The sequence below is a fragment of the Euleptes europaea genome, chromosome 20 (genome assembly GCF_029931775.1).
Source record: "Euleptes europaea isolate rEulEur1 chromosome 20, rEulEur1.hap1, whole genome shotgun sequence".
Taxonomy (NCBI): domain Eukaryota; kingdom Metazoa; phylum Chordata; class Lepidosauria; order Squamata; family Sphaerodactylidae; genus Euleptes; species Euleptes europaea.
The window spans coordinates 25,150,763-25,168,217 of NC_079331.1; the positions used below are offsets into that span (position 1 = coordinate 25,150,763).

General features: G+C 61.5%; 3 protein-coding genes across 3 annotated transcripts; 2 read left to right on the top strand and 1 right to left on the bottom strand.

Annotated features, from left to right (window-relative positions):
* Nucleotides 1–1,359: 1,359 nt before the first annotated feature.
* CIB1 (calcium and integrin binding 1) lies at nt 1,360–3,649 on the bottom strand. The gene is made up of 7 exons (XM_056865998.1): nt 3,599–3,649; nt 3,463–3,497; nt 3,190–3,292; nt 2,719–2,872; nt 1,680–1,798; nt 1,473–1,561; nt 1,360–1,381 (listed from the first exon to the last, which is right to left on the bottom strand). The coding sequence occupies exons 1-7, from the start codon at nt 3,647–3,649 to the stop codon at nt 1,360–1,362; spliced, it is 573 nt and encodes a 190-aa protein (XP_056721976.1).
* On the top strand, nt 3,648–5,049 carry GDPGP1 (GDP-D-glucose phosphorylase 1). The gene is given in 2 exon segments (XM_056865763.1): nt 3,648–4,778; nt 4,780–5,049. Coding segments are annotated over 2 exon segments (1,401 nt in total).
* Nucleotides 5,050–6,346: 1,297 nt separating this feature from the next.
* On the top strand, nt 6,347–14,001 carry TTLL13 (tubulin tyrosine ligase like 13). Its single transcript, XM_056865764.1, has 14 exons — nt 6,347–6,639; nt 6,835–6,875; nt 7,135–7,253; nt 8,601–8,731; nt 8,844–9,000; nt 9,127–9,270; nt 9,708–9,793; nt 10,206–10,431; nt 10,910–11,094; nt 11,376–11,564; nt 11,651–11,834; nt 12,351–12,551; nt 13,200–13,554; nt 13,760–14,001. The coding sequence occupies exons 1-14, from the start codon at nt 6,350–6,352 to the stop codon at nt 13,999–14,001; spliced, it is 2,550 nt and encodes an 849-aa protein (XP_056721742.1). The 5' UTR covers nt 6,347–6,349.
* The last annotated feature ends 3,454 nt before the right edge of the window (nt 14,002–17,455 follow it).

Consider the following 17,455-nt stretch of genomic DNA (forward strand, 5'->3'; position numbering starts at 1 on the left):
GGGCTGGAAAAACTTGAGGACTTGTGACCAGCCCCCGGAGCAATAGCGGGAGGCACAGCCCAAGAGGCCCCTGGCGCCTGTGCTCCCCCCCAGACCCACCCACTCTGGCACCACTGGCAATAGGAGAGATCTGCCCAGCTGCAGACCGCAAAGGGGAGAGAGAGGAGCAGATGCTGAAGGGGTGGGGTGGGTGCCGCGTTTGCCCATCTGTGGTAGGAGAGAAACGCGCGTTTCTTTGCGGGTTGGGGGGGGAAGTCCACGTCTAGCAGTGACCAATGCCGTCTATGTCTCTCTTTGACTTGCCATGTTGTCTGAATGTCTCAAAATGTGAATTCTTCCTGGCCGGAGCCACGCTAGAGTACAGATGCACCCCTTTCCCCACATTCTTGCAAAAGAGGTTTTCTTTATTGTGTGCATTGACATAAAGAGAACATGTTTTTTTCGGCAGCTGTGTAGGCCTGGCTTCCTTTTGGACCCAGCACCTGGTTCACTTGCCACTGGGTGGGGGGAACAGGTCTCCCTTGCCCCTTTTCAGTGTCTGGTCATGCCCTGCCCCCTGCTACCATCACCTTTATCTCAGGCAGCCCTCAGCTGCCGCCCACCCCCCACTCCCCAATGAGGGCAGGGGCTATTTTTGGTTTTGCCAGAAAAGGAAATGACATCTCCAGCCCTGCCACCCCACCCCCACCCGTTTCTCAGATAAGGGAAGCTCCAGCACTCGACTGTAGCTGCTGGATTGGTTGCAAAGGGAGGCCAGAGACGCGACAATAAACGCCACTGTACTTAACAGGTTTAGCTCCTGAGCTTTATTAGTATTCCGGGCAGAGGCCGGAAGGGGCCATAACTGAGGCTGTAAGACAAGTGGCAGCGGCAACAGCCTCCCTCCTTCCACAGAAAGAGCTTCCCCATCAATCACAGGCTCCTCCAAACAGAGCTGGACGCAGGGGCAGGCCTAACTCTTCTTGTGCAAAGTTCTCCCACCATGGAATGGAAAGCAGGCAGCACCAGACGGGATCGCTGAGGTCAAGGCACAGAGTGACTTCCTACGGCAAAACCCCAGGGCAACCAGCCAAGGGTGGACTCTTGCAGCTCCTCCACAAGTGATCAAGGCCTCACTGAGAAGCTGACTCAGGACCCCCATGACCTGGCTACCTTGAAGCAGGCAGGTGCAGCTTGACTTAAGGCACGAAAACTCAGAGCAGGACATGAGAAAAAGAACAGCGGGGGGGGGGGGGGGAGAGACGTGTCCTGTTGACCTCCCCTCCTGACAGAACAGTTGCCAACCCCTACTTGGCTCGAAAGGAGTCACGTCGGAGAGAAGTGGGCAAGAAAGGGGTCTTCAGGAGCCACAGCAAGGCCTCACAGCACAATTTTAAAGGAGCTGAAAGAGAAGGGAAGGTGAGGTTGGCTCCAGCCCACTGGGGGGGGGGGACCCTCAAGCCCAGCCCAAAGGGCAGAACAGCAGGCATTACCTGGGGAAGTCAGGTGAGCGTGAAATGATATGCTGAAACTCTGAGAGGTTGATGGTCCCGTCCTTGTCGATATCTGACTCTTCCAGGATCTGCAGGAAACAAGGCAGCCTTGGAGGGCCAGAGTGGGGGGGACACACCCTCCCCCCCAGTTCTCCTCCAGGCCAGAAGCAGCGTGGCCCCCCCCAGCATCACCATCTGGGCACTCACGTTCTGGATGAGCTGGTCCATCTCCACAGGGCTGAGCCGGCTTTGTTCTCCTTCCCCTGTCAGGCAGTTCACCAGATTCTCCAGGTCCTTCTTGTCCAGCGTCCCGTCGTCATCAAAATCTTGAAGGACAAGCAGGGCAAGAAGGGCCAGTTATGCTGTGTGAGTGACTTGTGCGGAGGTCTCGCAGGAGGGAGCACCCCAGAGACTTGCATCTTCCCAGTTGCAAGGAGGGGGGGGCGGCAAAAGTACCCCTCTTCTTGTAGCAGCTCTGCTTCCAGGGGTTGCAGGCAACCTGGAAGAAGAGCTGGACTCTGCTAACGTCCTTGGCAAGCAGGTGGCCCGGTCCAGAGACCTTCCCTGAACACTGCTCAGCATGTGATATTGGGTTGGGACTGCACAGAACCTTGCTCAGTAGATTCCATAGATTAGTTGGGGGAAGGATCTGCTGAGCTGGAAAGTTCCCTCCACTCCCAAGTTTATCACATTTTAATCTGGCTTTTCCTCCAAGAAGCTCAAGCTGTGCATGAAATTCCCCTCCTCCTATTTTATCCTCACAACAGCCCTGCGAGGTAGATCTGGCTGACAGCACTGGGCTCAAGGTCAAACTGAGAGGAGGTTGGAAGGTGTGGTCTGCTGCCTGACTGCTACCCCGTGGTGGCTCTCTAGGTCTTTTGAGGGAGACAGAAAAAGGTGCACCAGTGTGCACCCCCACCAGTTCCTGCGCAGGTGCTGGCTCTTTCTCTCTCAAGCTGCAGGGCTCCCTCTTACTTCTGTCAGCATGGCGTAGTAGTTAAGAGCAGTGGTTTGGAGCGGTGAACTCTGATCTGGAGAACTGGGTTTGATTCCCCGCTCCTCCACATGAAGCCAGCTGGGTGACCTTAAGCTAGTTACAGCTCTGCTAGAGCTCTCAGCCCCACCTCCCTCACAGGGTGTCTGTTGTGGGGAGGGGAAGGGAAGGTGATTGTAGGCCGGTTTAATTCTTCCTTAAGTGGTAGAGAAAGTCGGTGTATAAAACCCAACTCCTCCTCCTTTTACTCACCAAAGATCCGGAAGGCATAGTGTGACTTGATTTCTGGTGAGGCGGCGTCACTGAAGACGCTCAACATATCCAGGAAGTCCTCAAAGGACAGGCTGCCTCCCCCGTCGGCGGCCGTAGAGAAGACGCGGCAGATCCGATGGCCGAAGGGATTTGCCTGGCGGCCCAAGAGCAGCAGCAGTTTTCTCAAGGGTTCCCAAGCCCACCCTGTCCGCTTGAGACCCCGGCAGCACAGATGGAGTCTGGCTTCGCTAAGGCTGCTGCTGTGGGGAGTGTCAGGCTCTCAGAAAGAGAGCGCCCCCCCCCCGCACAGAAGTTCCTTTCCCTCTGCCGGTGGGGTGCGCCTGGGGCTCCAGGCAGCTCCTCGGGTGCAAGCGACCACCCCGCCACCGCACTGCTGGCTCTGCAGACCCCAGCGCAGCGGGAAGGCCCCTCCCCCGAGCCAATCTCTCCCTCCCCCCCGCCCCGGCCTACCCGCAGCTCGGGCAGCATCAGCATCTTGCTCCGGGGGAGCCTGGTCAGCAAAGCGCGCTCCCGCTCCTCCTTGGGCAGCAGCTCGCTGAATCGCCGGTGAGCGCTGCAAGACAAAGCGGCCTTGCTGGGGCGGCGGGGGGGGGGGGGGGGAGGGAGACTTCCGAGCCTCCGGCCTGCTTCAGCAAGCAGAGGCCGGCGCCAGCCCTCAGCGCTGGAGCAGGGCCGCGACGAAAAGCTGCCCGCCCGCGGCCGGCCCCGCCCCGGGCTACTCACAGTAGGATCTCCTGCTTGCTCAGGAAGGTCAGCTCCTAGGGAGGGGGAAGGGAAGAAGGGGGGAGGGTGAATGGCGGCCGTCAGCTGCCGGCCCAGGAGCCCCCCGCCCCGCCCCGCCCCGCCCCGCCCGCCCCACCTGGTACTCGCTCAGCAGGTCCCGCGGCAGGTGGCTGCCCGAGCCCCCCATGGCCGCGCACTCGGCCGCGCTTCCTCCTCCTCCTCCTCCTCCTCCGCGCGCCCTTCCCCGTCCGCCTGCAGGTGCCCGGCCCTGTCCGGAGGCGGGACCCGCTCGCCCCACGCCTCCTCCGGATCCGGCCTCGTCGCCTCCGCAGGGCAGAGCGGCGGCGGCGGCAGCTCAGGCGGGAGCGCGCGTGCCGCCGAGGAGGAGGAGGAGGAGGGCGGAAGGCCTCCGCCGCACAAGGCCGGGAGCCCGGGCAGGCGGGCTCGTAGCCTCCCTGCGCATGGCGGCAGGCGGCCGAGCCGCCCCGGAGCCTCCGCCGCCGCCGGGCGGGCCGGGCGCTGGCGCGGAGGTGTTCGCCTACACGCCCGCGGACTTTGTGCGGCAGGGGGCGGCGTGGGCGGGGGGCGGCGGCGCGCCGTCCCCTTTCGACGTGGCCCTGCAGCGCGGCTGGGCGGACCGCGTGGCGCGGGGGCTCTTCCGCTACCGGCTGGGGGAGCTGCGCACGCGGCTCCTGCCCGGGCCCGCCGGCTTCGTGGCGCAGCTCAACCCGCGGCGGGGCTGGGACCGCAGGCCGCCCCAGGAGGCGCGCAGCGTCCGGCAGCCCTTCGACCCGCGCCGCTTCAACTTCACGCGCCTCCGGCCGGGCGAGGTGCTCTTCGCCCTGGCCCCCCGCCACCGCCCGCGCGGCCCGCCGCCGGTGCTGGTGGCCATCAACGTGAGCCCGCTGGAGCAGGGCCACGTGCTGCTGCTGCCCGAGCCCGGGCGGGGGCTGCCGCAGGTGCTGACGGCCGAGGCGCTGCTGGCGGGGCTGGAGGCGCTGCTGCTGAGCGGGCGGGCCGCCTTCCGCCTGGGCTTCAACAGCCTGGGCGCCGGCGCCTCCGTCAACCACCTCCACCTGCACGCCTACTACCTGGCGCGCGAGCTGCGCGTGGAGACGGCGCCCTGCCGGCCCCTGCGGCCCGCCGCCGGCCTCCACCTGCTGCACGGCGTCCCGGCGCCGGGCCTCCTCTTCTACTGCCCGGCCGGCGGGGACGGGCTGGAGCAGCTGGCGCGCCGCGTCTGCCGCCTCACCGACCACCTGGCCCGGCACGAGGTGGCGCACAACCTCTTCGCCACGCGCGGGGCCGCGCCCGAAGGGGGAGAGGAGGAGGGGGGCGGCGGCGGCGGGGGCGCGCCCGGGCGTCCGCGTCATCCTCTGGCCCCGGCGGGTCTCCTTCGGCGCCAAGGACGGCGCCGCCTTCAACGTGGCCCTGTGCGAGCTGGCCGGACACCTGCCCCTCAAGACGGCCGCCGACTTCGAGGCGCTCACCGAGGACTCCGCCCGGCGCCTCATCCAGGCGCAACTCCTGCCCGACGACCGCTTCGCCCAGCTGCAGCGCGAACTGGTGGCGCTCCTCGAGGGGTGACCCGCCCCGCCGCCCCCCCCGCCCCCGGACGTCCGCGCGAGAGAGGAGCCGCTGCCCGCCCGGCGTCGGCCGCCCCCCCCCTCGGCGCAGAGGGCAGCGAAGCCCCAGCTTTGGCGCGAGGCCGGCCCGACGCCCCCCTTGCTCTGCCCCCAGAACCGGGTTTTTTTTGGGGGGGGGCTTCACAAGCGACGGTGCCCCCCTGGTGTCTGCAGCGCCCAGGCCCGGGGGTCCCTGGACTCCCCCCTCCCCCGGGGGGGCACCGCCGTAGGCTCTCTTCGAAACAGCACTACGCTGCAAGGGGGGGCGCGAAAAATGGGGGCGTGGCAGGAGTTGGGAACGGAGCCTCCACGCGTAGGAGCAGAAGCCTGAGCGAGCCCCGGCCCTCCCGGATATCCGGCCGCACGGTTTAAAACCAATCAAGCCGCCGCGCTCAGGGCCCCCCCGTTGAAGCAGCGCCAATCGGGGACGGGGGGAGGAGCCAGCGCGCTGAGGGCGAACCAATGGCGGGCGAGACGTCGCCCTCGTCACAGAGGGCGAGGCGCCCCCTGGCGGAGCGCGGGCCCCGCCCTTGCCCAGAGGGGCGGGGCCGGCAGTCGCCATGGTGACTGCGGCCGGGCCCGAGGCCCAGGCGCCGCCGCCGCCAGTTAGCCGCTGGGCTGGTGAGGGGGCGGGGCGACGGGGGCGGGGCCGCTCCTTCAGGCAGGCCGGGGGGGGCGAGGAAGACCCCTCCCCACTCCCGACCCTCGCCCCTGACGTCCACCCCGGCCCCTGGGCAGGTGGCGGCCTCCCGTCCCCAGGCCCGTCCCCCCAGCTGACGCTCACAGCGCCCAGGAGAAGATGGCCGCTGCGGTGGGCCTGTGGGCCCTCCGCCCCCCCCCCCGCGGAGAAGCGCCACGCCCCTCCAGGAGTGGCGCGACCCGCCCCCTGGCGGCGGTGCGCGGCCAGGTCCCTCTCCGCCACCGGCGGGAGGTTTTTGGGGCGGAGCCTGAGGGGGCGGGGTTTGAGGAGGGACTTCAGTGCCATAGAGTCCAATGGCCAAAGCGGCCATTTTCTCCAGGGGAACTGATCTCTATTGGCTGGAGATCAGTTGTAATAGCAGGAGATCTCCAGCCACCACCTGGAGGTTGGCAGCCCTCGTGGCTGCCCTGCACTTGGCTTGCAGGCAGCTGGCACAGCGCAGGCAGCCCGGGAGGGACGGAGGGATTCTGCACGGCCAGCAACTGCATGCCTAAGGGGGGGAGGGAGAGGCTCCCTGCCCCGCTGACACCTCCTTCCCTCTGTTGCAAGAGAGCCTGAGAGGATGAAGAGCAGCGCAGAGGGAAGCAGTGAGTCAGAGACCGAAACGGAGGAGGAGGAGGAGGAAGATGAGGAGGGGGGTCTCTCGGATGAGTCTGTCAACGAATGTCTTAAGGGACTGGAGGAGGAAGAGAAATCCTCACCCCACCAGCCACAAGGCCTCTGTCCAGGGTGCAAAGGCCAGCCAGGCAGCACAGATGACCAGCCACGAAGGGCACTGATAGATTTGGAGGAAAAGGTGGCTGAAGAGTGGGACACAGAACAGGCACGGAGGAAAAAAAAGAAAAAATACAGGCGAGTGGTCCCTCCTGGCTCCCCAGCAGCCCCAGAGCAAGCTGTGGACTCCCTTCTCCTCACAGTTGGGTTTGGGATTCTGCCCCTCCATGTTGTGTCTTCTGTGGGGAGGGGGAGACTTCAAGTCCGTGGTCCCCTCCCTCTGGCCACTGGCAGTTCTCCCCAGCCTCTGAACTGTTGCTTCCTTGGTTCCAGGCTGCTCTCAATCAACCTGTCCAGCTGCAAGTATGAGAGTGGTAAGTCAGGGCTGCTGCTTGGTGCTTCCTGCACAGGAACGGGGTTTTTTTTTTGGTTTCCCAGAGTAGGCTGGCACCTGGCTTCCCGGAGTGGACTTGGCAGCTGTTGGGCACTCAGGACTATGAGGTGTGGGATCTCTGCCCTAGAGAAGCAATTCCCAGGGAGCCCTGTTGTATTGACTCCAGTCCCGTGGCACGGACCACTGCGGCCCCCTCTGTGGCAACAGGAGGCTGAATTTCTCTCCTCCTTTTGCTGTAGTGAGGCGTGCTGCTCGACGCTGCAGCCTGAAAGAAGTGGGCGAAGACGAGGAGTGGACAGTTTACTGGACTGACTGCTCCGTCTCACTGGAGCGCGTAATGGAGATGAAGAGGTTTCAGGTACCTGCTGTGGAACCACAGAGAAGGAGCAGTCAGGATGTGTCTCGTTTCTAAAAGCCTCTCTTAACCTGCAGGCTTTGAAATGCCACAACATCTCTATTGCGCTGGAGTGCAAGGGCAGGCGTGTCTCCTTCCTGCCCTTAGAAATTTCTGGTGCCTTCTTCTTACAGAGAAGGTCCCTGGGGCTGTCTGTGCCGCTGTTCTTGCCGGAGGTCTGTGCCTCTGTGATGCCACCTTTGGGTGTCCTAAACAAAAAAAAAACATTGTGGCATCTTACAGATTAATGGATTAACTAATGATTTATTTGTTTGTTTACTTGCACTGCTTATAGTCCACCTTTCTCACAGGGCCTCAAGACGGATTTACACATAGTGAGTCAGTACAGTCAACAAAATGGGACATTCAGTAAACAATCTGTTGGGATTGTAGACGTCTGGGACCAACCAGAAAGTACAGCAGAAGTATTAATGTGACACATTAAGCAGTGCAAAAATTACATGATACAATCCTACTTACAGTAGGCTGTACACAGGAGTATAGACCATAGCCCCTAATCGTTTGTCCGAGTAAGTTTGTGAACCATTTTGTACAGTGCAAACCTCTTAAAAGGTAACGGTCTCCTGTGCAAGCACCGGGTCATTCTTGACCCATGGTGTGATGTCACATCCCGACATTTTGTTTACGGGGTGGTTTGCCAGTGCCTTCCCCAGTTATCTTCCCTTTGCCCCCAGCGAGCTGGGTACTCATTTTATCGACCTCGGAAGGATGGAAGGCTGAGTCAACCTTGAGCCAGCTACCTGAAACCAACTTCTGTCGGGATCGAACTCCGGTCGTGAGTGGAGCTTTTGACTGCAGAAAAGCCCTCCTGAATAGTTCAGTTTTTCCTAGATTGCAGAATGTCTGGAGAGTGGGAGCCTCCCTGCCCTCCTCAGGCAGGCTGTTTCAAAAGGTGGGAGTGGAGTCCATAAGATGCATGGAATTGGTGTTCTTTTGATGAGAGATATCCAAGGTCACACGTGGGAAAAAAATTGAACAGTGAGATGGAGACTCCTGAAACACTAGACAGACTGTGGTGCAAAATGCCAATGTGGACAAACTAACCCGTGACCATAAATGGCAACAGGCAGGACTTGCATGTCACATGCATGTCACATGCAGTGCAAAATGCTAGCTGACCCTTAACTGGCTTGCTGTTAAACAGCTTGCTGTTAAATTCTGATTTGGCAATTTCTTGCCAGAGTCTGCTTTTTTAGTTAAAAAACTGCATTGCAGACTTGCATCTCTTTTGTTAGCTATGCAAGCAGTCTCTCTCCACTTGGCAGCTCTCCTGCTCTCACTTTATTTCAGAAAATCAACCATTTCCCAGGCATGGCTGAGATCTGCCGCAAGGACCTGCTGGCCCGCAATCTCAACCGCATGCTGAAACTTTTCCCCAAGGAGTACAGCATCTTCCCCCGCACATGGTGTTTGCCAGCTGAGTGAGTGACTGACATGGGCTGCAGTGTAATGGTGGGGGGAGATTCCTGGACAGCACAAGACGCCCACAGTCCCTCGCAGCCCCAGTGGTTCTGTTGTCTTGTCCCTGTGTAGCTATGGGGACTTCCAAGCCTACGGGCGGATGAGGAAGAACAGGACGTACATCTGCAAGCCAGACAGTGGCTGTCAAGGACGCGGCATCTTCATTACACGCAACCCCAAGGAGATCAAGCATGGCGAGCACATGATCTGCCAGCAGTATATCACCAAGGTGGGCCTGGAGAGCATCCCTCACCCACTGTGCCTAAGCTCCTGCCCTCCTAGCTTAGCTTGCCACCTGGCCTGGGGCGGTGCCCTCTCTTCTTTGCCTACAGTCCCTTGGTTTCTCTCCTTGCAGCCCTTCCTCATTGATGGCTTCAAGTTTGACATGCGCATCTATGTCCTGGTCACTTCCTGTGACCCGCTAAAAATTTTTGTCTATGAGGAGGGGCTGGCCCGCTTTGCCACCATGAGGTACATCGAGCCCAGCAGCAGCAACCTGGTAAAGAAGGAGTGTTCCCCAGGAACGGCATAGGTGTTGTGGTCCAGTGGGCTCTCTATGTGGGCGAGGGGTTGGCTGGTCCAAAGTAGAGTTTTTTTATTTTTTTTGTTTGTTTTTGTGTTTAATTATAAAAGCAATAAAAAATTTTAAATAAAAAAAAAGTAGAGTTCCTGGAACCCCCACGATCCTCCGCTTCCAGGGCCAGGAGTGCACTCTCCCGTGCTCCCTCTGAAAGAGGCTGGAGTGGGGGGGGGTAGCCCAACATCTGGCACAGCTTTAAGCAGCAAGAACCTCTGAGCTGGAAGCGCAGCACTGCATCAGGAAGGACGCCTGGCTGGGTGGCGCTGGCATGGGGCGGGAGCAGGTGAATACTGCTCTTCTGGGAGGTCCGGCAAGAGCGAGCGGGAAGAGCAAGCCTTCCTGCATCTCTCCCTCAGGATGACATCTGTATGCACCTGACCAACTACGCCATCAACAAGCATAATGAGAACTTTGTCCGGAATGACAACACGGGCAGTAAGAGGTATTGTCACTGCCAAGGCCCCCTGTGCAGGGAAGGGGGGAGGCATTTGCAGGTGCTCAGTGCACAGGGACGAGGGGGGCAACAACCGGCCAAGGAGACAGAGCTCTGGAACAGGCAGATGCGGGTTCCAGTCCCTGCTTGGCCATCTACCGGCTTGGTTTATAGCCCTGTGGGTATTTGCATTTACTTTCCCCACAACGACCCGGTAGGAGGAGGCTGGGCACTGTCTCCCTTTCCATCGGCCACTCCATCTCTTGGGCAGGCACCATGAACAGGCAAAGGCTCTGCGGCGTGCCAAGGCCGGCAATCCTAGCAAGTCCCACGCAGGCGGATTCGGGGACAGGCTCTACACGTGAGCTGGGGAGGCACCATTAGCCCCTGACACACACACACGCTCCCCCCCCCCCCGCAGGAAGCTGTCCACACTGAATGCCTGGATGCGGGAGCACAACTATGACACAGCCGAGTTGTGGCGGGACATCGAGGACATCATCATCAAGACCCTGATCGCTGCCCACCCAGTGCTGAAGCACAACTACCGCACCTGCTTCCCCAACCACATCTCGGGCTGCGCCTGCTTTGAGATCCTCGGCTTCGACATCCTCCTGGACAGGAAGCTCAAACCCTGGCTCTTGGAGGTGAGCAGGGGGTGGGGGCTCTGCCCTCCAGCCCAACCATCCGCCTGCCCACAGGCAAGCCTCCCACCTGGGCTCAGCCTCCCTCGTGTCTCAGCAGCGGGGTGTTTCTTGCATGGAGCGTCTGTCTGCACCACCGCCTCCTTTTGGAATGTGTGTCTTCACACCAACACTACACGCTCACTCAGGCCAAGTGGGCTGGCTCCAAATTTCACAGCCTCTCCCCCCCCCCCCACACATTTCATTCGGTAACCTTTCACACTACGTCAGAGCAGCTTTTGTGGCTCGAAAGCAAGCCGGTGTCCTGGGAAAGGCGGGAGCCGCGCAGTCCTGGAGGCAAAGCCAGATGATGGGGCAGGGCAGCCAACACCACCACCCCGGGGTCTGCAGGGCTCCCGCCTTTCCCAGGACACCGGTTGGCCTTCGAGCCTCAAAAGCTGCTCTGACTTAGTGTGAAAGCTGAATTGCTCCCGCCTTCCAGGTCAACCACTCCCCCAGCTTCACCACCGACTCTCGGCTGGACCGAGAAGTGAAAGATGCCCTGCTTTGTGACGCCATCAACCTCATCAATTTGCGGGCCTGCGACAAGAGGAAGGTCCTGGAGGAGGACAAGAGGCGGGTCAAGGAGCGCCTTCTCCAAGCCCACCAGCCTCCGCGGGAAGCCAGGTACCCCAGGGAAGCAGGACCTGGCCTTGGCCCTCTCCCCGGGGCAAGGGCCTCTATCCAGCTAAATGGAAGCCGCAGAGAGGGGCCCTGGCTCTTCCCTGGTCTGGAGAGGGGCTTCGTAGCTGGGCATGAGGGGGCGGGGCACTGGCACTAGGTGGAAGGAAGAGGGCACCTCTTGTGGCAGACTAAGCTTGGTGCCAGCCCACTGGAGAGCGGAAGGGGCTGACAACGGTCTCCTCTGCTGTGGCCACAGCCTGAGCTTCTGTGTTGCTCCCTGGCAGGCGTGAACAAATGGAGAGCAGCCAGGCTGCCTGGCTGGCCCAGGCAGAAAAGTACGAGAACAGCCACCTGGGTGGCTACCGGCGCATCTTCCCAGCACGTGGCACAGAAAAATATGCGCCTTTCTTCAAGCACAGCGGATCCCTCTTCCAGGAGACGGTGGCCTCCAAGGCTAGAGAAGAGTGTGCCAGGTATCTGGGCAGTGGGAGGACAGAGAAAGTACACCCCCCTCCCCTCCTCCCTCCCCATGTGCACACGGCCCTGTGTTCCCTGGCAGGCAACAGCTGGAGGAGATCCGCCAAAAGCAGGAGCAGAGAGACAGCACAGCTGGGAAGAAGAAAAGGGATATGAAAGAGAACTTGCAAGGAGAATCTGCTGGGGAAAAGCCCCACGAGAAGAGCAGGGGAAAGCCAGCTCCCACGCGGCTCACTAGCAGCCACAGCAAGACCTGGAACCCAAAGGTACAGCCAGGGAGACCTTGCAGAGCACTGCGGGTGGGAGGGGGGGTTCCTGCTTCTGCGCCACATGCATGGCACAGTCAACTGGTTGTATGAGTATGTAATCCAAATGGAGCAGAGCTGTATCGGTTTGCACAGACAGTTCAGCTTCCACTTGCTTGGAAGTGCTGGATCCTTCTCCTGCCTTGCCACTTTCTGGCCTGATCCAGCCCACAGGTACAGAAAGCGCTTGAGAGAGCTCAGGCCTAGCTGTGCCTGTGACCGGGCAGAGGCTGGGCCTTTTGGCTAGTCAAGCGTGGCTGCCCCAGAACTGCCCTATGAGGCCAGTGGGCCCGAGGGTCAGCGGGGACTCCTTGCCTCGGGGAAGCAGCCTTACGCTTTTTTGGGGAATGGAATAGGAGCGTTTTGTGGTGGAAGTTTTACTTAATCTGCTGGTATAAAATAGGATAAATTAACTAGCAGGACTGAGAGGCAGCTTTTGACCACCACCACCACCACCCCCGGCATTTCCGTCCCTAGATGCCATCCTTGCCATACGACAGCATGACTCCCCAAGCCATCGTGGAGGAAGAGGAAGTGGAGAGGGTGAAGGCCCTTTTGCGGCGTGAGAACCTCATCCGGGGGCTGGGCATTGTAGACCAGCTGACCCGCCTGCTCCGGAACACTGAGCCACGGCCTGTGGAGATACATAGACCCCACATCCACATCTCTGAAAGCCAGGTGGGAAAAGCCACCCTTCTGGGACCCCCAAATTCACCCTGGAGGCTGTCTGGGATCATGATCCTCTTTCCCATCATAAGGCCTGCGGGATCAGACCACTGAGGGTCCCCCTAGTCCAGCATCCTGTCTCATACAGTGGCCAGCCAGTTCCTCTGGAGACTGTCTTCCCTGGATGTGGCCTCCCAGCACCGGCATTCAGGGGGTGACTGCCTCTGAGTATGGAGGTTCTCTTAACTCTCCTTGGCTAGTAGCCACTGACGGACCCTCTCCTTCATGAACCCCTTTTAGAGCAGTCAGTTGCTTTTTTCCAGCAGCAGCCTTCTCTAGCAGCGTCCCGGCTGCCGTGGCCCTGGGGGGGATGCAAGGCCCGAGTGGTACGTCTCCCCTGGACCAGGGCAAGCTCAGCACCTGTTCCCTCAGGGCCTGACTTTCACGGGCAAACTGGGGCGTGCCACAGGAAATACTATGAAAATAGCATTGTAAGTATTGTGCTGACGCAACTGGTCTTGAGGGTGGAAATGCTGCTGCTGCTGCTTCAGAGAGCCTTTGGGTAGACCTGGGGAGCTGGCCTCAGCAGTGCAAGGTGGACTGTAAGCGAGGAAGGGGGACCAGGCAAGGATCCTCTGACCCAGAGGCCTTTCCTTCCAGCCCCACTTCCTCCAGGATGTCTTCAGCAACCGTGACTCCCAGCACCTGATGACCCTCGTCCCCCTCTCCCTCCAAGAGCTCGGTCAACAGATCATGCGGCAGCCGCCTCCGGAGCGGGCCCAGCTCCTGGGCAGCCAGGGCTTCATCCCCACCCTTCTGGGTGCCCTGACTGGCCTGGGCCCCCCGGCCTCCGACTCCTCCTGCTCATCCCACTTCAAGCCGCAATTCCACATCCAGCCCCCCAAGAACATGAGCTGGCTGGGCACAGCCATGGGGGGCGAGCCCTGCACTCTGGCCCGGATGCTGAAGGCGGGAGGGCGGCGATTCACCAGTGCCAAGAGCAAGGTGGACAGCGGTGAGTGTCCCAGCACGCCTGCCCCCTGCCGCTCTCCTGGCAGTGTGTGGAGGGCCTGCTGGGGAAGGGGGGGCGGGGCTGCCCGCAGAATCTGACCGGGTGTGGGGCAACCAGGCAGGCAGATCCGCCTGGAAGTGGTACCCGGAGGGAGGGAGGGAGGGAAGGGGAGGCACCAGCCGAGACCCGGCTCGCTTCTCTCTTGCAGGCGGCCCGGCCAGCAGGAGGCCGCTGTACCTGGGCGCCGGCTCGCTGGGCTGCCTGTCGCAGGCGGGCCCCGTCCCCAGCCACCTGTACGGCAGCTTCCCCTTGGGGGCGGCGCCCGGCCCCTTCCACCGCACCGACGCGCGCGGCCTGGCCATCAACTCCGCCTCGGCGCCGCTCATCCGCCGCGCCAGCCCGCACCGCCCCGCCCACGCCGCCGCGCTGCACCTCAGCCAGCCCAGGTAGCCCCCCGCCCGCCCGCCCGCCCGCCGCAGCAGCCGGGCCTCGCAGCCCGGGGCCCAGCCCCCGCTCGGCCTGCCCTTCTCCCCCCCCCCTGCAGGAAGGGCCCCTGAGCGACCCCCCCCCCAGCGGCTGCGCGACGAGGCGCAGGAGGAGCTGCGCAGGAGGAGCTGCGCGGGCGGGGGGGGGGCGGGCGGGCGGCGCCGGCGCTGACACGGCGGCGGGCAGGGCGCCCAGCGCGGCGGACCGAGGGAGCCCTTCTGTCCGTCCGTCCGTCCGTCCCCCTGGCGAGGCGGCCTCGGCGAGGGGGCCGCGCCCCGGCGGGGCGCTTTTGTAACCGACTTTGTATTAAAGCTTTATTCCGTTGGACCCGCCGGGCTCGGCCTGTTCTTTCCCGCGAGCGGCGGCTTCCTCCGGGGGCGGGGCGGCTCCGCCTCGCCGTCCCCACGTGCGCGCCGCTCTCCCGTCCTCCGCCTAGCTGGGGAGAGATGGCGGCGCGCGGGTGGCGGTGGCGGTGGCGGGCCTGGGGCCTGCGGACGGGGCCCAAACAGCTCGAGTCGCAGGAGGAGGCGGCGGCCAGGTAGGTCTCGGCCGGGGGGGGGCGGGGGGCCCCGGGGGGGGGGAGTCCGCCCCTGCGCTCACGCGGCTTGCGTCCCCCAGGCTGGAGGAGAAGCGCCGGGCCGGGGCGGCCCGCCTGAGCAGGGTGCGGAGGCTGCTGGAGCCGCCGGGGCCGCCGGAGCGCACGCTGAGCCGCCGGGCCATGGAGCAGATGCGGTGAGTGAGTGGCGCGGCCCGGGGGGGGGCGGGGAGGGAGGCGGCGGCGGCCCAGGAGGCTGGCGACGAGCCCTCTGCTCTGCTCTGCTCTGCTCTGCCTCGGCAGGTACCTCCGCCGGGACTCGCCGGAGGAGTGGCCCGTCTCCCGCCTGGCCCGCAGCTTCGAGGTGAGCCCCGACGTCGTCGGCAGGGTCCTGCGGAGCCGCTTCTCGCCTTCCCGGGAACGGGCGCTGGAGCAGGACAGCCGGCTGCAGCCTCGCCCCGGCGGGGGCGTTCCGGCGCCCCCGCCTGCCCGCCAGCTGCTGCCCCTCTGCCGGACGGGGGGCCCCGAGGCGCTGGCCCCGGAGGCGGCGCAGAGGAAGGGGCCCGCCCGCCGCCCCCCGCCGCCCGACGGCAGCCCCCAGCAGCCCCCGCCCCCCTCGCCCGCCCAGGAAGAGCAGCCCCCACTCCGAGTAGTGCGCAAGGGCCGCGAGTTTGTGGATGGGCATGGAAACCTCCTGTACAGGATCCCGGCCTAGGCAGTCGGTGGGTCTGGGGGGGGGGCTCCTTTTCCTGGGAAGCTGGACTCCCCCCCCTCCCCAGTGCCGCTTGTCCCAGCTGGCTGCCTCGACCTCCCCTGCTCTCCCTCCCCTGGGCCCCCTGGGTGGTCTTTGGTCCCAGAGACACTTCCCTGGCCTTTGACTCGGCATTTCCAGGCTCCCCAGTTGTCCCAGCGTGGGGGAAATAACTTGCTCAAAGTTGTGGCTCAGATTCTCTGCCCTGTGTGCGCAAGGAATGCCCTGGCCTGGAGGGCAGGAAGATTCCCTGAGAGGTCCACTTGCATATGGCGGAGGAGGAAATATAAAATACTTTTGAATTAAAGTTTGTAGAAGTACAGCTTGGGGAGGGAAAGAATGGCTCGGAGCCAGGTCCTGAAATGCAGCGGGAGCCCAGAGCAAAAATCTTCCTCCTCACCCTCTGGGGGGCGGGGGCATTCTGTTATACCAATTCATTCCTGTGGCCCAGTTTGTGAGGTGCCCCCTTGGGCTGCCCTTGCCTCTGGCTCTCTGCCATGGTCCCTAGAGTCTTTGCCTGGCCTCATCAACAAGCGGTCCAGGTTCCCCTGGCTACCAGGTGCAGCTTCTCCTGGCTGACCGTCAACCTTGAGAGCCAGCATGGTGTAGTGGTTAAGAGCGGTGGACTCTGATCTAGAGAACGGGCTTGATTCCCCACTCCTCCACATGAGGGGTGGAGGCTAATCTGGTGAACTGGATTTGTTTCCCCACTCCTACACATGAAGCCAGCTGGGTGACCTTGTGCCATTCACACTTTCTCAGCCCCACCTCCCTCACAGGATTCCCCATCCCACCCCTGCTTTCTATCATCCGCCCTTTTCCCTCCTCTGGTGGCCTCGCTGGCTCCGAGCTTTCCCACCAGTTGCTCGCGGCATGCTGCCTGAACTCCTCTTCTTGTCAGCTCTCCCAGTGGTTCGAGGACCGGCCCCCTCCCCACAGCTGCCCTGGGGGCTGTAGGTGTGTTGCTTCCTTTTCAGCTGGTGGCGGGGTTGTCTCAGCCGCCCTGCTGAGCCCAGCAGCACCAGCAGTGTTTCCTGCTTCCTCAGGCTTGTTTCCTTCCATACGTCTCCTGGCAGCTGCCTCATGTCGCTGCCTTGTCCCTTGGTGGGTGGGGAGGGGGTGTTTTGGAAAAATCTGTGGCGCACTGACCTGGACACAGTTGATGCTAACTATTTTTACATGCAGCCCTGACCTGGATGGCCCAGGCTAGCCTGATCTCGTCCAATCTCAGAAGCTAAGCAGGGTCAGCCCTGGTTAGTATTTGGATGGGAGACCACCAAGGAATACCAGGGTTGCTGTGCAGAGGCAGGCAATGGCAAAACCACCTCTGCTAGTCTCTTGCCATGAAAACCCCAAAAAGGGGTCGCCATAAGTCGGCTGCGACTTGACGGCATTTTACACACACACATTTTTACATGCAAGCTATTTTTATTAATTACCTGCTTCTGCAATGAACTTGTTTTTATACCTCTGCAAGAACGAGTGGTCATGTGCAGGCTGGACTTTTAAAATAATGCAGATTCCTTAGATATCATGCAGCCCCTCCCAGTTGCGTCTGTCTCTTGAAGAGCCCTGGCCTCTCCGGGGCAGCCAGTTCCAAACCTTTGGGCAGGTCTTCCTACTTCTACTGGCTGGGACTTTCTCGCGCACACACCCGGACCCAGAAATCATTACAGAAAAGAAATTGGGGATTTGAAGGACTCTGGAGGACAGATTGGGGCTTCTGCATTTATTTTAACAATAATTCATTAGAATTGTTGGGGGGGTGAATGATTTTTTTAAAAGTAGGAATGAATTAAGAGTTCATATAATGATACACCCTGAATGCAGAGAGTAAGAAGAGAATTTTTGGTTAATACAAGGGCCGGACAGATGTTTCTAGGAAGCCCACACACAGGTGTGGGGAGTACAAGGCTTCCCCTGCTGTTGCCTTTCAACAACTGGACCATACTGCCTCTGAATATGGAGGTTCCATTTGTCTGTTTAGCTTAGAAAAAAGGCAGGTAAGGGGAGGCATGGTAGAGGTCGATGAAATTATACATGGTGTGGAGAGAGTGAACAGGGAGAAGCTTTTCTTCCTCATAATACTAGAACGTGGGGTCGTGTGCTGAAGCTGAAGGGTGAGCGATTCA